The sequence below is a fragment of the Papio anubis genome, chromosome 5 (assembly GCF_008728515.1).
Source record: "Papio anubis isolate 15944 chromosome 5, Panubis1.0, whole genome shotgun sequence".
In the NCBI taxonomy this organism is placed as follows: domain Eukaryota; kingdom Metazoa; phylum Chordata; class Mammalia; order Primates; family Cercopithecidae; genus Papio; species Papio anubis.
In genome coordinates, this window is record NC_044980.1 from 91,749,727 (window position 1) to 91,769,736 (window position 20,010).

Here is a 20,010-nt window from a genome sequence, read left to right on the forward strand (position 1 = left end):
AGTTTCTTCTCTAAAGTTGTCCAGTTTTACTCAGCGAACACTGTGTCAGATAACTATGAGCACAACAATCATCAGAATCTTGGCAGCATTCACATTCAGAGGCTGCTGGCTGTTTTCCTCATTCAGATTAAAGACTAAAGGCTCCCCTGCTTTTAGATCTATCCAATCAAGAAAACTCTGTCTTAGTTCAATTTTTAAAATCTAAAGCAAGCACAGAAGAAAAAGGCAGAATTAAAAGAAAATAAAAATTAGAGGAAAGGAAGAAAAATTGTTTTGTTGCAGTATGTAAAGTCAAGAAGAAAAAACGGAATGACAAACATTTTTTAAAGCAGATATATCTTTTTAAAGAAAGTGCAGTTTATATAAAAACCTAAACACTTATAAAATAATTTCAAAGGTAATACTGTAAAATATGCACAGGAATTAGATAAAATTTAAAACAACAAATACAATTAAATGCTTACTTGAAAGGGGAATTGACGATATTTCAAATATTCTGCAAGTATATCTAACATCCGCACCATTTGCGAAAAAATAAGAACTCGATTGCCTCGTTCTCTTAGGCGAATTAAGAGCTTGTCAAGAAGAATCAATTTTCCGCTACTACGAATTAAGTGCTACAGAAACAATAAATTCAAGTCGTTATATGTTAAAAGACGTAAATAAGTTGTCCACATAACACTTTAGTTGCTTGAATTCTTTTAAATTGAGATTTTTAATTTTCATGTTAGAAAACAACTTGTTTCACTTTTCAAAATTTTCTAAGACCGTTACCATTTCACTATGACTTAAGCTAAAATATTCCTTGCCATATCACACCTAGGTTTTTGTTGTATTGTCAGGGAGGAAAAAAGTACTGTTCACTCTGTTTGCTAGTTACTACACCACAGTGTTTCTCCAAAAATCTTAGCTGAAGAACAATTACACAGGAAGCAGCAGCAACTAAGCAACCAAAGGTTTAAAAGGAGTAAGCAAATGCATTCTAATGTATTAATTCTAGATGCTGATCCCAGCCCTTCAAGGCACTACAGGGGCTGGACTGCAGTTGTGCCTTCACACTTCTAACTTACCTTCCAGAAGTACCAGGAAGGGTTAATTAAGATGTGAGGTCAAGATGTCCTTTAGACTACCATCTACCAAATCACTAAAGCAGCACAATTACTATTAATGATTTTTTTCATAATTATGAACATACTGTGGGATTTTTTTGCTGGATAAGTCATTATAGTCCATGGTTTGAGAGACATATTTTTAGAAAATTCATCAAAATAATTAGATAAATTAGAATTTTAAAATCTTTTCCACAAAGATTAATAACTGAGACCATTATAAAAAGGCACCATTAACTAAAGAGAACTTTTAACCAATATATTAAAGCACTGAGCTATTTTCGATTGTAAGTGAAATCAACATTTCTAGAACTTTATCATAAAGTAACAACATTTAAAAATTCTTACTTGTAAGGCCTCCTGTTTATTATAGAATTCATTATTATCTGGTGGTTTAATGAGGTAGCAATGGTTACAACATTTCTTTAGTTCCATCATAATGTTCAAAAAGCCTGAGGTACTGCCCTTGGAACCTTTGCTGAGGGCTTTGTAATTCCTAGTTAAAATCCATCTTAAAAAAAAAAATTATGAAAATGACATTTAGCAGAACAATTACCAGGATAAATTCTAAAAGCTTAAAAAAAAAAAAAAAGGCAAAAGGTAGTACCAAAGTAAAACTGTACCATTATGAAATTCACAACTGGATATATGATGGACCAAGCCTCTTTCATAATACTCACGAGAACACAACTTGTTTTCCGAACCATTAGCTACACACAGAACAGGCTAATGTAACATAATTATTACAGAGTATTAATCCTTTTCCCCTCAAATTTGCTAAAAAGATGGTCGCCTGCATTACTTATCTTAATCTTCTTACAACTTTCACTGCATTAGACATCTAATGAAATTGAATCTTCTACATGGACCTAAAAGACACCTGAGGATACCTGGTTTTAGCCACAACTGTCTTCTCTAGATTGCAATTACACAATACATATGCAACTTACAGAAAACACCTTGGTGCTATTTTACTACTCCTAACTATATGTAATAATTCCTGTGCTCACTTCGGCAGCACTTATACTAAAACTGGACCGATACAGAGATTAGCATGGTCCCTGTACAAGGATGACATGCAAATCCACAAACACTCCATATTTTTTGTATATATATACCATGAATACTACACAGCCACAGAAAAAAAAGGATGAAATGATGTCCTTCAAATAAAATAATGTCCATGGATATAATTGTAGACCATAATTCTAAGTGAATTAACACAGAAACAGAAAACCAAACATCGCATGTTCTCACTTATAAGTGCAAGTTACACACTGCGCACACATGGACATAAACATGTAACACTGTGGACTACTAGAGGGGGGAATGAGGGGAACATGGGTTGAAAACTACCTACTGCATACCATGCTCACTACCTGGATGCAATATTACCCATGTAACAAACCTGCACATATACCTCCAGCATCTAAAATAAAAGCTGAATTTTAAAAAGAAAAGAAAAATTTCCTCTCACCACGACCTTTTCCACCTTTTATTTTCCTCCTTTTATAACAAGGTCAGTTTTTGAAGGGACTTCAAAGTCTCAAATATCTAGTGTACATACTCTTTTATTACCATTCTTTACCACTAGTTATACAGGCAGTTCCCCAAAACTGGAATGAAAAGCAAAACAAAACCCATGGACAATGCTCAATGCCGTAAGAGGTAATCAAGAATAAAGAATTATTTTTCCTTATCCAGAAAAAGTTTATTATTAATTTCTCTAGAGGTAATAATTCTAAGAATTTTTCCAGAAATTTATGGCAGTATTTTATTACCTTAGTTGCCAAAAAGTACCCTGAAGAGTTTAAGTTCAACATTCATGATATATGACTGGCACTGAGAGAATTACAGGTGAATGTATCTTCTTCCTACTTTGACTTTTCTTACCAGATATTCTACAAAATGCATTACTTTTTTTAAAAGAACCCGATAACAAAATCAGATAATCGCCATTGTGTACTACAAAATATACTCTTATCATAATTATTAATTTGAATATTATCAAGCACCTAGATCTAACTACCGATCTATAGGGAATACAGGGGATACTGTTAAACTATTTTAGAGGGAAGTACTATGCAAAATCTAGATTGTAGAAAAATTCTACAGAACAACTGTTTTCCTCATCGTATACATTTTAACAAAAAAGAAGTACCTATGGATAAACTCAGAGACAAATCAATTGCCATATATGAACCTAACTCAATCCTGATTTGAGTAAACGTAAAAAAATTTTTTGAGACAGAGAAAATCTGAACAGATACTGAATACTGGCATCAAGAAATTACTTGATTCTGTTGAGAGAGCAATAATTTCCTAAATTGTGAAAATTTTAAAGTGGGTTATTTATGATGGGGTCTCACTGTCACCCAGGCTGGAGTGCAGTGGCATGACCTCGGTTCACTGCAACCTCTGCCTCATGGGCTTCAAGCGATCCTCCCACCTCAGCCTCCCAAGTAGCTGGGACCACATGCACCCACCACCACTCCTGGCTAATTTTTTTGTATCTTGGGTAGAGACAGGGTTTTGCCATGTTGCCCTGGCTGGTCTCAAACTCTTGAGGCTCAAGTGATCTGTCCCCCCCTCAGCCTCTCCAAAGTGCTGGGATTACAGGCATGAGCCACCATGCCCAGGTGATACTAGTATTTTTAAAAATCAATTATTAGAAATACATAGAAAAATATTTATGGAAAAATGTCTGATCTGCTTCAAAAGGATAGTTACTGAGGGAAATGGGGATATCAGAGATACATAAAAAGACTGGCTTGAGAGGAAAGTGAAGCTGGGGCTGGGCACAGAAGCTCACACCTATAATCCCAGCACTTTGGAAGGCTGAGGTGGGTGGATCGCTTGAGGTCAGGAGTTCAGGAGCAGCCTGGCCAACATGACAAAACCCTGTCTCTACTAAAAATAAAAAAATTAGCAGGGCATTGTGGGGCACACCTGTAAACCCAGCCGCTCGGGAGGCTGAGGCACCAGGATCATTTGAAACCGGAAGGCGGAGGTTGCAGTGAGCCAAGATCGTGCCACTGTACTCCAGCCTGGAGTACAGAGGGAGACTCCATCTCAAAAAAACAAACAAACAAAAAAAGTAAAGCTGAGTCATGGGTATAAGAGTTCATTAAATTATCCTATTTTTGTACATGTCTGAAATTTTCCATAACAAAAATAATTATGCAGTAAGTATATTCTTTCAAATGTGTGGCACCTATAGATTTACCATAAAATATAAATGTTTCTGAAACTACAAATGCATGTAGCAATGTATTTCCTTTTATGCAATTAAATGTTTAAATAGATATTAGAACAGATTTTCCTTTCTGACTCTTTGAAAAGTCCTACTGTATAGATCTTGACATACAAAATTTATACCAGCTATGATCTGTTAATACTCTTCAAAAAGCAGCAGGGCCTAAAATTTTGTTCTAAGTTTCTTTTTTTGGCCTCTATCTGTTAACTGTCATAATCAAATAATACCTTCATATCGTGGAAATCCTAACACTTAAACTTTTTATAATGTAACAGTATGATATACAGGAAAGCAATTAATGATGTGTTAGAAGATAAATTAGTCTTGTTACTCATCATTTTGGACATGTCATTAAATCTCCTTTTGCCTCCTAACGACACAGAATAAACTTATTCTAAAACTCAAGAATTGCAACTGCTCTACGACACTATTGTAGAGAAGGTGGGGGCACCAAGAGCAGGACACAGACATGGAAGTTATTCAGAATTAAAAGTTCAGAACATGTGCTCTGTGTACAGCTTACTTGTAATATTGTTTCTGTAAAGCACTCATTTCCATTCTTAAAATCTGCTCAACCTTGGCAGGAAGAGATTTTTCCACATCTTTCTTAACTCGGCGTAACAGAAACGGCTCAAGCTCCTTGTGAAGGCTTGCATAACCATATTCTCTCCCTTTGCCATGTTCTTCTTCAAAATCTTCCCAGGAAGAAAACCTTTAAAATTTAAGAAATTGGAACAATCACTAGAAAAAGTCAAACTGCATATGAGTTTTTTTTTTTTAGGGGAGTCATTTATAAACAAAATACTACAGATTTTTAGAATAAAAAATTAGCTAAAAACTTAGTTACTGGCCGGGCACGGTGGCTCACGCCTGTAATCCCAGCACTCTGGGAGGCCGAGATGGGCGGATCACGAGGTCAGGAGATCGAGATCATCCTGGCTAACATGGTGAAACCCCGTCTCTACTAAAAATACAAAAAAATCAGCCAGGTGTGGTGGTGGGCGTCTTCAGTCCCAGCTACTCTGGAGACTGAGGCAGGAGAATGGCGTGAACCCAGGAGGCAGAGCTTGCAAGCTTGCAGTGAGCCAAGATCGCGCCACCGCACTCCAGCCTGGGCGACAGAGCAAGACTCCATCTCAAAAAAAAAAAAAAAAAAAAACTTAGTTACTTCTAAAAATTTCCCTCCGAAGAAGATGCATGATGAAATATAATTAGTTGTTTTATAAGTTATGATTCTTGAATCAAGTGAATATGAAGTATTTTGAGGTATAGGAGTAATTATCACTAAAATATTTCTCAAAAAAAATACTTTTAAAGTTCTGGACCTACTGAAAAAGAACAAGTAGTGACCTTAGGGAACTTATTTAGCCTAGTCTAGTCTAGTTTTCCTCATTTAGAAAAAAGGATTGCCAGCACCTCATTGTTGTTACTCCTACTATTAAATACAAAGAATGTTACCATGTTAGTTTTTCAAGCAAGGTATATTTTGAACATGTGCAAAATCAACTGTTGTGATTTATAACACATGGCTTAAGTTTACTAACAAAATTGAAAAACTGAAATGGTATTACAAACTACCTGACCTCATTTTCCTTTTTTAAAAATTCTTAGTGATCTGTGATCTAATCTTTTAGGGCAATAAAAACTCTTACTGACCTTATTACCTGGGTTTCTTCCCACTAAACATAACCACACAAAACTATGATTAAAATTGTAAATTTGTCTTACTTTTCTGGCATAATGAAATGTAGCAAAGACCAGAGCTCTTTGAGGGAATTCTGTAGAGGAGTTCCAGTGATAAGGAGACGATGATTGGATTTAAAATCTATTAAAGTTTTATAGAGAAGGGAGTCATCATTCTTTAATCGGTGTGCTTCATCAACACCTATAAATGCCCAATTTAGACCTCCAAGGAATGCCTTAAAATAGAAAAACAATATTTTGAGAGAAAAATGGAATTCAGATTTAGCCTTACCATTAAATCTGAACTCTATTATTAAAATGAAACAAAAATTAAAAACACGCTTTGTCTAATTTTCAAATAAAAAATTGTAATTTCAAGATTACAATACACAAGTAACTCAGCACATATTCCTTCTATGACAAATTTAACCACTAGAACGTAATATCAAGCTAAAGTTTTTATTAGCTTATAAACATAATTAACAGAGAAAAATCAGCAGTGTCATTGAAAATTTTTACAAAAGATTTTTAGCCTAAGCCCAATAGAAGCCTCTATTAATGTCAATATGAAAAAAAACTAAGACACAAATTCAGAACAGCGTCTTATTCCAAGTGTAGGTACAATTCTTTGTACAACTTTTATGAACTGTAGAAATCTCTTAAACTTAGGTCTCCAAGTTACAGCAAGCCTGATTCCACTACTTAAGAGTTGTGTTACCATAGGCAAGTTCATTACATTCTTTGAGACACTCTTGAGTCCCTTTTTCTTTTCCATAAAGTAGAGAAAGCGAATATAAAGTAGATGCAGGAATTAAGTAAGGCAGTATCCATAAAGCCTTCATTGCTTCACACAGTGATAGCTTAATCCTATTAGTTATCTTCCTCTTCTTTAAAGAGCTTACAAATCAATACACACTATAACAAACTAGTTTCATTAGACCGAGTTGGCAAGGTTTTTCTAAAAAGAGCCAGATAGTAAATATTTCAGACTTTGCGGATAAGAATATGGTCTCTGTTACATATTCTTTCTACGACCCTTTAAATGTAACCTTTCAAAAAGGTAAAAACCACTCTTAGTTCAAGCACCATTGAAAAAATAAGACTACAGGCTATGGTTTGCTGACTCATGATTTAGGCTATTCTCTCATCTTGGCCACAGCATATGATAAAGAAAAAACTGATATACAAGAGACAAAAACACGTGAGAAATAAATACATACCTTATCCTTTAATAAAATTTCATAAGTTGTTAACAGTATATTAAATTTTAACCGTTTGGTCTGATGATGTGTCCATTCATGAGTTCTTATCTATCAAGAAATTTGAAGGACAATTTTAAGACAAACATCAAGCAAATTATACTTTTACATACATATCTAAAAATAAAAATCCATTCAAATATGTAAATGACTATTAATATATGTTTATGTAATAAAAGAGTTTTTGTGGTTTTTTTGAGACAGAGTTTTGCTCTTGTTGCCCAGGCTGGAGTGCAATGGCATGATCTTGGCTCACCACAATCTCTGCCTCCCGGGTTCAAGCGATTCTACTGCCTCAGCCTCCCGAGTAGCTAGAATTACAGGAATGCACCACCACACCCAGCTAATTTTGTATTTTTAGTAGAGACGGGGTTTCTCCATGTTGGTCAGGCTGGTCTCGAATTCCCGACCTCAGATGATCCACCCACCTTGGCCTCCCAAAGTGCCGGGATTACAGGCATGAGCCAGCGCGCCTGGCCTGAGTTATTCTTTATATAGTCCAAAATGCTACGTAAATCTTATAAATAAAGCATAAATACCACAGCATTTGTTAAAAAATGAAGTAAACACAATTTTAAAGCACATCTTTCACAAAAGAAAAGGTCTTATTTAAGAAAACATTAGTGATTAATTCATTTAATAATGTAATGTTTATGGAGGAAATATGATGTCTGGGGTTTGCTTCACAGTAACTAGGAAAGTAGTGTGAAGAGGTATAGATAAAACAAAACTATCAGTAAATTTGTGAAACTGAAGATGAGAACATGAGGGTTTATTACGTTCTTCTGTCTTCTCTCATGTATATTTGAAATTTTCCATTAAAAATGTAAAATATGGGGGCGTGGTGGCTCATGCCTGTAAATCCCCCCAGCACTTTGGGAGGCCAAGGTGGGTGGATCACTTGAGGTCAGGAGTCTGAGACCAGCCTGGGCAACATAGCGAAACCCCATCTCTACTAAAAATACAAAAATTAGCCGGGCATGGTGGCAGGCACTTGTAATGCCAGCTATTTGGAAGGCTGAGGCAGGAGTATCACTTGAACCTGGGAGGCAGAGGTTGCAATGAGCCGAGATCGTACCACTGTACTGCAGCCTGGATGACAGAGTGAAAAGAAAAAAAAAAAGAAAAAAAAAAAAAAAAAAAAACACACACAAAACCAGTCAAATATATATATGAAGTAACACTAAACCAAAATTGACTTTGTTATAGTCAATTAAACATGTACTGAGAACTTATCTGTGGCAAGTTCTATGCCAGAAACAAAGATTTTTATAAAGACCAAAACAAAACAAAACCCTTCATCCTTGTTAGGCCAAGAACGGTGGCTCATGCCTGTAATTTCACCACTTTGGGAGGCCAAGGGAGGCAGATCACTTGAGCTCAGGAGTTCAAGACCAGACTGGGCAACACAGCAAAACCCTGTCTCCACTAAAAAATATAAAAAATTAGCTGAGTGTGGTGGTGTGCTCCTGTGGTCCCAGTTGCAATGAGCCAAGATCATACCACTGCACTCCAGCCTGGGAGACAGAGTGAAACCCCATCTCAAAACAACAACAACAACAACAAAAAAAACGCTCGATCCCAAAGACAAGTACATTTTTATTTCTACATTTACAGGTAAACAACTTACCATGTTTCTGCTGTTAATGTCACCTAAATAAACCACAGCATTCATTTGAGAAGCCCATGTCTGAATTTCCCTTTGCCAGGAAGTAAGAGTGGAGAGCGGTACTACCAATAGAAAAGGTCCATATAATTGATGTTCATGAAACAAATAATTCAGAAATGAGATCGTCTGTATTGTTTTTCCAAGGCCCATTTCATCAGCGAGTATGCAACTATTTCCTCTACAAAGTTAAAAAAAAATTAGCATGGAAGAAAATATTCAAATATACAAAGAAACCTTTTTATATCATGTGTATATGTTTATATGAAGTTAAATAAAATTAATCTGATAGGTATTATACAGAATATATCACTTTTATTAACTACAAATAATAAATGTAAAGGTATTTGGGTACTCAATCACTAATGTTGTAAGAAAAGTAAAAGGAGATGACCACTTTAGGCCAGAAGAGGCTTAAAGATTAATAGTATTATGTTTAATCAATTATAAAGACAATAATGCAATTCATCTACTACTAGTAGAGTCCAGATATATTAAGTATTAAATAAGTAAAAAGCATATAGGAAGAACATAGATTAAAAGAAAAAACCTACAGCTAAATTGCAACTGAGAGTCAAAAAGTAGACTGGGGGCCACAGAGGACAGAAAAAAAATGTAGAAGACTAAATGGATATTAAAATAACTAGGAAAAAAGAGAATATTCCAGGAACAGCATGGGATGAGAATGGATATGCATTTTGATTTTTAAACAGAATAAAAACGTATTTTAAAAAGGCAACAATCAAGTTAAACTCAAACTCCACTGGATTTTCTTCCTAGTATGTAATAAATATTGTTTATATAAACTAGGAAATACAAAGAGTGGCATATCAACTGCCAAAGTCTTATCCTTTATGTAAATGGAAATCTTTTCTGAATTCTGTATTGGTAAAATTCTTACTCTGTCAAATTAAATAGATGATTCAAAATACACTTACTTGCACCAAGAATGAGCAAGCCAATTTAAACCATTCAGTTGATAATCTCTTAATTCTAAGCCCTCATGTCCTCCAATATAGGATGGCTGCTTCTTCAGGGCTACAAATCTTGGCCTTTGTTTTAATACCTTCAGCAGAAATAAAATTATGTAGAATTATTAAATATAAGAAATTATACTAAAAGATGAAAGCCTCAGCTTTACCATAAATTCTTAAATTTCATCTCTCATCATCAAGCTCAGAAATTCCATTACTCAAAATGTATCTGAGGATTCAGTCAATATTGTTTTCTACTATTCTAACAAAAATGAAAAGTGAAATATTTTGCCTTCTTTTTTAAACAAAAATTTATAGAGAAAATTAAGTTCCTGCCAAAATATGAGTCTCATGTATATCACATGCAAAACCTATGTTAAATTGTTCACAACCATTGCTCCAGCCTTAAGCTACAAATAAACCATAAAACTGGCTTAGCTTATCATTCAATTTCTGAATTCCAAGTTATCCCTATGAAGAATGTAATTCTTTTAATAAGGAAAGAAAGTCTAGTACTATACAGATCTCAACACTATCACTAGTAACTTTGGGTAAGTTACAAGGATTCAGAAAGTATTGTGCAAGGTAGTTCTGGATACTTTCCTATATCCCTCCCTCTCCTCTTTCTCTACCTTCTAAGAAAATATCCACTATCTTTAATATTGAGCGTATCTCTAGTTTCCAAGAGCTTTTTTCTATTTAGTTTCCCAACCCTTTCCAACAATCGACATAACCAACTTATCTTTCTGACATAGCGATGCTCAACAAGATAAAAGACAGTACAACATTTAAGAAGATATACTGACCAAAACACCGTTTACAATTTTTTTAAAAGAGAAAGTTTCAAATAAAAAATTATAAAACTAAAACTAAAAAACAAAAACACACAACAATTGCAGCAAGTTCACTTCCTGTAAGACCAATTAACCAAGAACTATTCTCCCTTAGTCTATCTGAAATCAGGATCCAACTGCTGTATTTAGGCTTGTAAATATTTATAATGCATAAATATATTTTTAGTAATTTAAAATGTTAGACAATACTCACTTTGCAATCTTTAAAAGGAGTGGTTTTTGATTGGTTCCTGCTAAAATACTCATCAATGCACGCTTGAAACTTTTTGGAAATGAGCGCTCCATCTTCCCAGCTGCACTCTGAGTATGGAAGGCCCTGCCATTTGCAGTAATAATCAGGATAACCAGCCGCTGACTTTTGATTGGAATGAGCTGTGAGATAATCAGGCATTTACTTATTTTTTTTTTTTTTACATTTAATCATCAAATGCACAATTCTTAGTAAAGGCTACACGAGTAAAATTTAGCTATCTAGTTTACAATACTGTTTTAGTAAGAGCAAGCTACTGTGTTTGATGTGTAAGTGGCAAATTTATGACTTTTTTCAGATTATTTCAAGCATAAAAAGATAAAGTTTTTTTAACCAGAATCATTTATCACTAACCAATTATACGTTCCACTATTTGATACTGTTTATGTAGATCATCTGTAAGTTCTTGCTGGCAATTATAATATTCCACATCTTCTGGAGAAGCATTTTTCAACCTGAAAAATTATTAATCCGGGAACAGACTTAAAAATCTCCCATAAATAACCTGTCACTCCCCCAATCCCAACACTATTTGTAGCACAGAATCTTCCATTTTGCCACCGTGTGGGCCAAGTTTCAGTAATAAAGAAACTAACAGGAATAAGGCATCATTAATTTTTAACTAAAAATTTGTAATTTATAATGTATGAGACACTCTATGTGACTGTTACCACGGACAGGTTTAGACAGGTACACCCCTAGGAGTTTTACCTTGAGATGGAATAAAATCATCCCTCAGTACCTGCAGGGGATTGGTTCAGGATCCTCTACAGATAGCAGAATCTGAGGATGCTCAAGTCCCTTACATGAAATGGCATGGTACTTGCAATATAACCCACACACATCCTCCCCTATACTTTAAATCATCTCTAGATGTTCTTAAAATACCTAATTTTACATTTACAGTGTAAATAGTTGTTACATTGTATTGTTTTTAATTTGTATTGTTGATTGTTGTTTTTTTTTCCCCTCCGAATACTTTCAATCCATGGTGGGTTGAAACCAAGGATAGAAAAACTGTGGACAAAGACAGCCAACTGTATTATAAAGTCTATAGTTATTTTAGGCTATCATTTGATGTTACTATGTATTCTTTATTAACATAAAGGCTCAGTAATCTTTGAACTATTAAAAAAAAGTATGACATACAGCATACTTACCATCTTTTTGTTTCCTGATCTTTTTTCTTATAATTATCCAATTTTTTCATTCCTCTAACATTCTGCTGCTTGAGGGTTTCTTCTGTCTCCCAAGTGTTGTGGATATGGGACCATCCTTTCCATTTAATTAAATACTGAATCTCTCCTGGTTCTTTGTTTTTTTCAAAGCCTGCATTTGGGTCACCATCTGCTTCAACTGCATAGATGGTTGTAGTAGCACCAGTAGCTGAAAACAAAAGCATAAGATCCTTCCATGTAATCAATTCTGTTGTAGGATTATATTTCAACTCAAAGTTTCAAAAACACGAACACAAAAACATAATACTCTTAAAGTATCGGGGGTATAGAAACTTATGGGAAATTCTATTGCTCATAAATAAAACTAAGAATTTCAGAATTATCTAATATAATCCCCTCCTTTTTCAAATTAGAAAAAATAAAAAGACAGAGGTCCACCTGAGATCCCACAGCATTATTCTATAATTATCCACAATATAGGAAATGTGGTCAGGTGGAGGCCCAGCGCGGTGGCTCACACCTGTAATCCCAGCACTTTGGGAGGCCAAGGCAGGTGGCGGATCATGAGGGCAAGAGATGGAGACCATCCTGGCTAACACGGTGAAACGCCGTCTCTACTAAAAATACAAAAAATTAGCCAGGCGTGGTGGCAGGCGCCTGTAGTCCCAGCTACTCGGGAGGCTGAGGCAGGAGAATGGCACGAACCCGGGAGGTGGAGGTTGCAGTGAGCTAAGATCGCGCCACTGCACTCCAGCCTGGGCGACAGAGTGAGAATCCGTCTCAAAAAAAAAATGTGGTCAGATGGTTATTAAGAAGATACTCAGGCTAAGCAAAGCATGCTTTTATAAAACATAAGTAAAACAACAACAAATCCACCCTCTTAGCTTTCAACACTGTTGAAACATCTTTAACACTTTACTTTTTTTTTTTTTTTTTTGAGATGGAGTTTCGCTCTGTCACCCACGCTGGAGTGCAGTGGCGCGATCTCAGCTCACTGCAACCTCAGCCTCGTGGGTTCAAGCAATTCCCTTGCCTCGGCTTCCCAAGTAGCTGAGTCTACAGGTGCGCACGACCTCACCCAGCTAATTTTTGTATTTTTAGTAGAGACGGGGTTTTGTCATGTTGGCCAGGCTGGTCTAGAACTTCTGACCTCAGTTGATCCACCCGTCTCGGCCTCCCAAAGTGTTGGGATTACAGGGGTGACCCACTGCGTCCGGTCCTTTACTCTTGTAAATATTATTTAAATAAGCAAACAATAAATGGTTTTTAAAAAACTACCTCCTTTTCTCCCAATCCGACAATCCATAAATCTTTCTATGGTTTCAAATTCCTCTTCCTCAGGTTGAGGAACGTCCTCTCCGCAGACTTCCAATAGGTCATCAGAATCTGTTTTCATTTCTTCATCCTCCTTATAGCTAACATTAACAGTTGCTTGGCGACGAGAACTTCTTTTATCATTATCATAATCTTCTTCATCCTCCTCCTCCTCAGACGAATCAATCTGTCTCTTTTTTTGTCCAAGAATCTTCTTTCCATTTTTTGACTTAGATCTAGGAAAGGACAAGAAGAAAAAAAAAAAACCAAGATTTGAAAAACTATATACACAAAGAATGAACACCTTCTACAATCAATTTTCACCACCAAACTGAGACCATACCTATTTTGAGGTTTTCTGCTTTTGACTTTGTTTTTTGGCTCATAATCAGATTCTGTTTCATCACAACTGCTTTTATCTCTCTCTTCTTCAGATTCTGAATCTGAACCAGACTGAGACGGAGATCCTGACCCAGACATTTGCCAATCTTCACTGTAGACAAAATTTATAAAGTATTTTTATTTGTACTTATACAGCAAATTTTATCTCTAATACAAAGACGATCAAATCAACTAAACTATATTCCAGTTATTATCAAAAATACTGTTGCTTTTACTCATGCTAAAAATGATGAAGCATTTACAGAATAAACACACTCTGGATAATATTCTTCATAGACTTCTCTCACAAGTCTAGTTTTGTTTATCAGTTATACGTCAATGAACAGCAAATAAATGATATTTTAATTTTCACTATAGATGAAAATCTTGTAAAATTATTCTACTTGCCCTCTCAAAAAAGAGATACTAATCCATGCCATTTTAATTCTCTAGAGGCTGTGATTTTGAAAAACACCTTTTTAAACTGATTTTTTAAATAGTGCCCGTTCACTAAGAAAAGCTTACAGAAAAATGTAAAAACAAAACAAAAGCAACATTAGTACCATCTCAAACATTCAATCTGAGTACCTTACTTTTATTATTTTTAGCCTATTAAGTCTACTTCATTCCAATCAACATGTAGAGAAAAATAATGGATGTTAATATTTTGCTATCATAAGAAGTTCAAATGAAAGGCACATACTGAATTCTTATAAATACACTATATCCTATTTCAGCTATGCTTCTGCTTCATTGTTCTGTATCTTTTGCACCAATTGTAACTATGATGAAGGCTACATAAACAAGCGTATATGATCATATCTGCTTATGATAAAAACATAATAGAAGCAAATTTTTTACTTTGAGATCTTTTCAGGGCTTGCATGCCAAGAAGTCTCCATTTAATATTTTTAAAACGGAAAAAAAAAATGGATGATCCAATATACATCTATTAATAGGAGGATCAGAGAGATTTGTAAAAAGAGAAAGGAAAAAAAATCCAAAGATAAATGATTGACCTTTCAGAATAAAAGATAGAACAGACTAATAAAAGATATGAGTCTTCACATTAAAAATGCCTGAATCTTTTGGGAAAAGCAAGTAACCACTCTAATAGGCAGAATATCAAAGGCATATAGGAAAATAAAAGTCAAGAAAATGGAATGTTTCCAAACCATTAAAATAAACATGGATTGATATTTTGAAGTATTCTTAATACTTGCTGGGTCAAGATCTTTAGGAAAATACAGTGAGTTTCTAGAATGAGCTCTACAGTATGAAGTAAATTTCACATGCAGCTGAATAGTAAGGATAGCTATTAACATAATTATAAGAATCATCCCAAATCAGTCATCCTGTCATCCCTATACTCCTATATTCCCAAGTTATTAAGATTTTCTGACATTACAACTAAGGAGATCATTAAAGTTTAAAAATATATAGGGGGAGTTATAGGAGATAAAGAAACGGCACAATACCCTCGGGTAGTCACAGAAAGATAAATGTTAAAGATAAGATTTATCTTTAAATGGTGTAATGGTGTAAATTAACTTTATAAAATGCCAAGAACTAAGAATTTAGAAGACTTTCCTTTTGGCAACAATTTTCATAAAGAAAGAAATATGAAATCATTAAGATTTTTCTAAAATGAAGAAGTCAGTTGAACAAAATGACATACTCTCTATGCTTTTTCCTTTTGACCTCACTTGATGAGTCATCGGAATCTTCACTGCTAGAAGAATCCTGCAGAAAAAAAATAAAATCAGTATCATCCACTAATGATTAGAATGTAACCATATCAAAATTTTACTTGCTATACAACATTCACTTTACGAATAACAGCACTTGTGAAGCCTTTTTTAATGTAGTTTTATTTATATTAACTAGCTGAAAGGAATTAGTAACATTTTTATTGCAAATTAATATAGCCAGTGAAATTAAGTAAACAGCAAAATGTCAGCATTTTGTATAAAACCTTAAAATCTACCCTCTCTGGAGACCATTATTGTTGCCTAGTATAGCCAAAACAAGAAATCCTAGGTGCCGGCATGCCAAGTTTTGAACTTTTTTCTTCACCATTACTATTACTTTTTGTTATAATTTTTCCTGAATGTTTTTGTGCAAACATACATGTATGCATGCTTGCACACACACAAAAACTACATTGTTGAAACAATTTACTCTTTCAAAAATATTATGTTGAGAATTCTGTTATTATTTTGTACAAATATGATTTAATGGTATAATATTCCTTCATTCATACATGTATATGGATATATGTGTGTAGGTGCATATCAAATTTAATTATTTCCCACGGAGTTCACATTTAGTTTATTTCTAACTTTGCTGTGATGAGCAAATGCACACAAATGTCCCACTGCTTATTTTGGATTAATCCCTAAAATTGGAATTATTGGATAATGCAAAAGGTGCATTTCAACATTCTTGATATATACACTTAAAGTATTTCCTACTTATTCTTTCAAAGCACCTATTATTTTTAATAATTTCACCAAATACTAGTTAAGTGATTCAGCAGCATGTCCACTTTTAAAATAAAAGCTCATGACGAAAATGCACCTCTTCTGATCCGCTATTAGATGAGGCTTGATGTTGCTGTTGTTGCTGTTGCTGCTGCTGCTGCTGCTTCCTGAGCATTGCAGATCTCTGAACGGCCAGAATACTAGGACTAGATTTCCAAAACTATAATAGAAATATAAACCAGTGAACGATGAAGTATTAAGAAAATTGCAAAAAAGGTTAATTTATTGAAAAACTGTACCACCATCTTTACTGCCTCAAAGTAATAAAGACTATTTTCCTTACCTATATGTAACACGATTATCATTGCAATATAATTAAATAAAATGCTGAGTTTTAGTTATGTATAAAAAAAAATGGTGTGTTGAGTTCCACAGACAATGTTAATCAATATCCTCTTGATGTTAAGAGCATCTAAGTGATAATATGCTTTATTAGTGCAACTCATAGAGTGGTTACCTATTTTATCAGTGTGAGGTGAAGAGGCTGAGTCAGAATATACACCAACGATGTCACTAGGCCCATTGTTTTAGTTCAGATTTGGTGGGGGGCAGTAGTAACATTTTTTTCTATGAAGGAAGCGTGTGTCGATTTATATTCTGGCCCTCAAGCATCTTATCTCATCACAGACAGGTACTCTGAGTAACACTGTACACTACCATGAGGTATAGACAAGTTTTTGTATCTCTTGTAGTAGTTTTTTTCAAACAGAATAGCCCCTTATCCTATTCTATCATTATCTTTGAGGAATCTGAGTTCCATCAAATTATTCTGCTAGTAGCAATAAAGTATTTCCTTTGAAGATCTTGAAAGTAGAGATCACACACAGTAAGGTTAACAAGTAGACCTCAGGATGTCTTAAATTTGTATCTATGACACAATGGATATTTATGAAACTCAATTTCTGCGTAAGAGGCAGAAAACGTTTTATTTGCCTGCATGTGATTTACACTTTGTGTTTTCTAGTTCGAAAATGCATCTATTCCAAGCCAATTAGTCCACACGTGTACCACCACGAATGTGAGGATCACTAAAAGTAAATTTTAATTTAAAACGCTGTCTTCTCTAAAAGCTAGATTAAGAATGGTATAAACCAATCCTCTAAATTTTCCCAAAGTAATACAAGCAATCTACCTTTCATTGGGTATTTTATTGATTACCTCAGCTCCATCAACTTTCGGTGGTTTTGCTTGAACTTTGTTTTCTCGGGAAGTGTCTGACTCAGACTCTGACTGACTGCCTGATTCAGATCCGGAGTCAGAGTCACTGCTACCTGACTGGCTACTGCTTCCATCACTACTGCTTCCAGAACTCGAACCAGATCCAGAGCCTGAAGCTGACCCAGAATCATCATCCGACTGGCTATAATTTGAAAATAAACAATTTCAAACAAAATTCATTAGGAATTTAATTTTTCTTAGACGTCAGCAGAAAGCCCCAAATCATTAATTTCACTTCATACTTAATATTTCAACTATCTTTGGCCAACAAAATAGAAAAATAAATTGACTTAATCTATAGTAACAACTGCCATACTTGATAATTTATACGTGATATATTACATACTTGATAGATTTATGACATATTTTATAGATTTTTATGGCTAAAACATAAGCAACAAGATTGTAATCTTCTTCTAAGACAAAATGCAAAATCCACTAAGTACAAGATCCTGGGTTAGAAACCTTGAGAAGTCAAGAAGTTGAAGCCATGATACCTACCTTTATAAAGTTCTAGCAATTATAAAGTAAGCAATGTGCGAAGAAAAGATTAAATGTGTTAAAAAAAAACTCTTAACAGTAATAAGCAGAAATTTATTTGTAGTTTCTGCCTGTTTTCAAGTTTCCATCTCTATCACTCCAGGAGAATGTAGTTTATTATAATCGAGCTATGATAAAATATAATTTATTTTAAAAAATCAGTAACGCTTAATAGTTCTTCGTGGATCTGTAGCAATAAATCTGAAATAGCAAATTCTCATATTTCCTAACATGCATACACATACATACAAAAGCAATTAACATTTCATAAACTATCTTTTTTTCCATTTCTAATTTTTAGTACAAGATAGAGCAGAAATGGTCTGGACTAAACAGTTCATTATATAATTATCCCCAAGGTCATTTGTTTATATGTTGAAAACTAGGGCATTAAATTTCTGGTACATACGGTAGAATCAGATTTTGATGTAATTTCATTTGGCTTTATGAGAAACCACAGGTAACACAGTTTACAGATACACAAGAAAATACAAGCTTCCGGCCGGGTGCGGTGGCTCAAGCCTGTAATCCCAGCTCTTTGGGAGGCCGAGACGGGCGGATCACGAGGTCAGGAGATCGAGACCATCCTGGCTAACACAGTGAAACCCCGTCTCTACTAAAAAATACAAAAAAATAGCCGGGCGAGGTGGCGGGCGCCTGTAGTCCCAGCTACTTGGGAGGCTGAGGCAGGAGAATGGCGCAAACCTGGGAGGCGGAGCTTGCAGTGAGCTGAGATTCGGCCACTGCACTACAGCCTGGGCGACAGCACGAGACTCCCTCTCAAAAAAAAAAAAAAAGAAAATACAAGCTTCCTGTCCTCTTCTGTAATTTTCTAAAATGCCACCAGATGGAGGTATTTACTCTAAGACAACACAGTAATTCTCTTTTTCCAGAGCAAGAATTTAATAATTTCTGCATGAAAACAGAAAAGTTTGCAGGAAGAATTTTGATTCTACAGGTGAGATATATAAATGCTTAAAGTATGAATAAGCATTATTGTGTTTTTAAATCTAATGGAATAAATGTTATATTCACAGAAACGGTAAATTAAAATTTGCTTCTTAAAGGCTTATGTTATGAACATCATTTTTGCCATCATGTCTACTCTCTGGTCACATAGTTTTGAGGTCCAAAAACATCATATTAAATTTTAATTTTTAAGGCCATATTTTACTTGCATCTCTTGCAAGAAATTTTAGCAAGGATATTAGAAGACTTTTTTTCCTGACATACAACTTTATTTTTCCCTTAAAACAGTAGGTAAGCAAAATATTTCATTTACTCAATACACTTTATTGAGAACTATCATATGTTAGGCACTGGGGACAGACTGAGATGAGACGAAGTCCTTACCATTAAAAGAACTATTTAACCTTGAGACAGTCATATAAATGGATAAATATCATTCTTCGCTATGTTTAAAACAACTGATCCACACGTATGGGGAGCACTAAAGATACAACCAAGTTTGGTACAGTAGTCAGAAAACACTTAGAAGATAAGTGCTGCTAAATGAATTCTTCAGCAAAGAAAGCAAGCGTATCTCTTTCTTTTGAGGAATCTGAGTTCTATTAAATTATTCTGCTAGTAGCAATAAAGTATCTCCTTTGAAGATCTTGAAAGTAGAAATCATACACAGTAAGGTTAACAGACCTCAAGAGGTCTTAAATTTCTATCTATGATACAATGGATATTTATGAAACTCATTTTTTTTCCAGAGTACCTAGCACAGTGCCTCACACAGATGTGTGCTCAATAAATATGTGAACAGTAAATAGATGAATG

At 34.7% G+C, this 20,010-nt stretch overlaps 1 protein-coding gene and 1 non-coding gene across 3 annotated transcripts in view; one reads left to right on the plus strand and one right to left on the minus strand.

The window, feature by feature from the left end:
* The window catches only part of CHD1 (chromodomain helicase DNA binding protein 1), a 76,443-nt gene that overhangs the window by 33,169 nt on the left and 23,264 nt on the right, over window positions 1-20,010 (minus strand). For both annotated transcript variants that reach the window (XM_031666325.1, XM_017959747.3), the window contains 15 exons: window positions 17,626-17,827; window positions 16,505-16,627; window positions 15,603-15,667; window positions 13,887-14,036; window positions 13,508-13,779; window positions 12,212-12,437; window positions 11,406-11,506; window positions 10,995-11,173; window positions 9,912-10,039; window positions 8,938-9,154; window positions 7,269-7,358; window positions 6,094-6,284; window positions 4,889-5,077; window positions 1,458-1,620; window positions 465-617 (listed from right to left, as the gene is read on the minus strand). In XM_031666325.1, coding sequence (XP_031522185.1) covers window positions 465-617; window positions 1,458-1,620; window positions 4,889-5,077; window positions 6,094-6,284; window positions 7,269-7,358; window positions 8,938-9,154; window positions 9,912-10,039; window positions 10,995-11,173; window positions 11,406-11,506; window positions 12,212-12,437; window positions 13,508-13,779; window positions 13,887-14,036; window positions 15,603-15,667; window positions 16,505-16,627; window positions 17,626-17,827 — 2,449 coding nt within the window. The remainder of the gene's footprint in view (window positions 1-464; window positions 618-1,457; window positions 1,621-4,888; window positions 5,078-6,093; window positions 6,285-7,268; window positions 7,359-8,937; window positions 9,155-9,911; window positions 10,040-10,994; window positions 11,174-11,405; window positions 11,507-12,211; window positions 12,438-13,507; window positions 13,780-13,886; window positions 14,037-15,602; window positions 15,668-16,504; window positions 16,628-17,625; window positions 17,828-20,010) is intronic.
* LOC116275074 lies at window positions 2,112-2,214 on the plus strand. Its single transcript, XR_004184043.1, has one exon. It is a non-coding gene; the product is annotated as a U6 spliceosomal RNA (small nuclear RNA).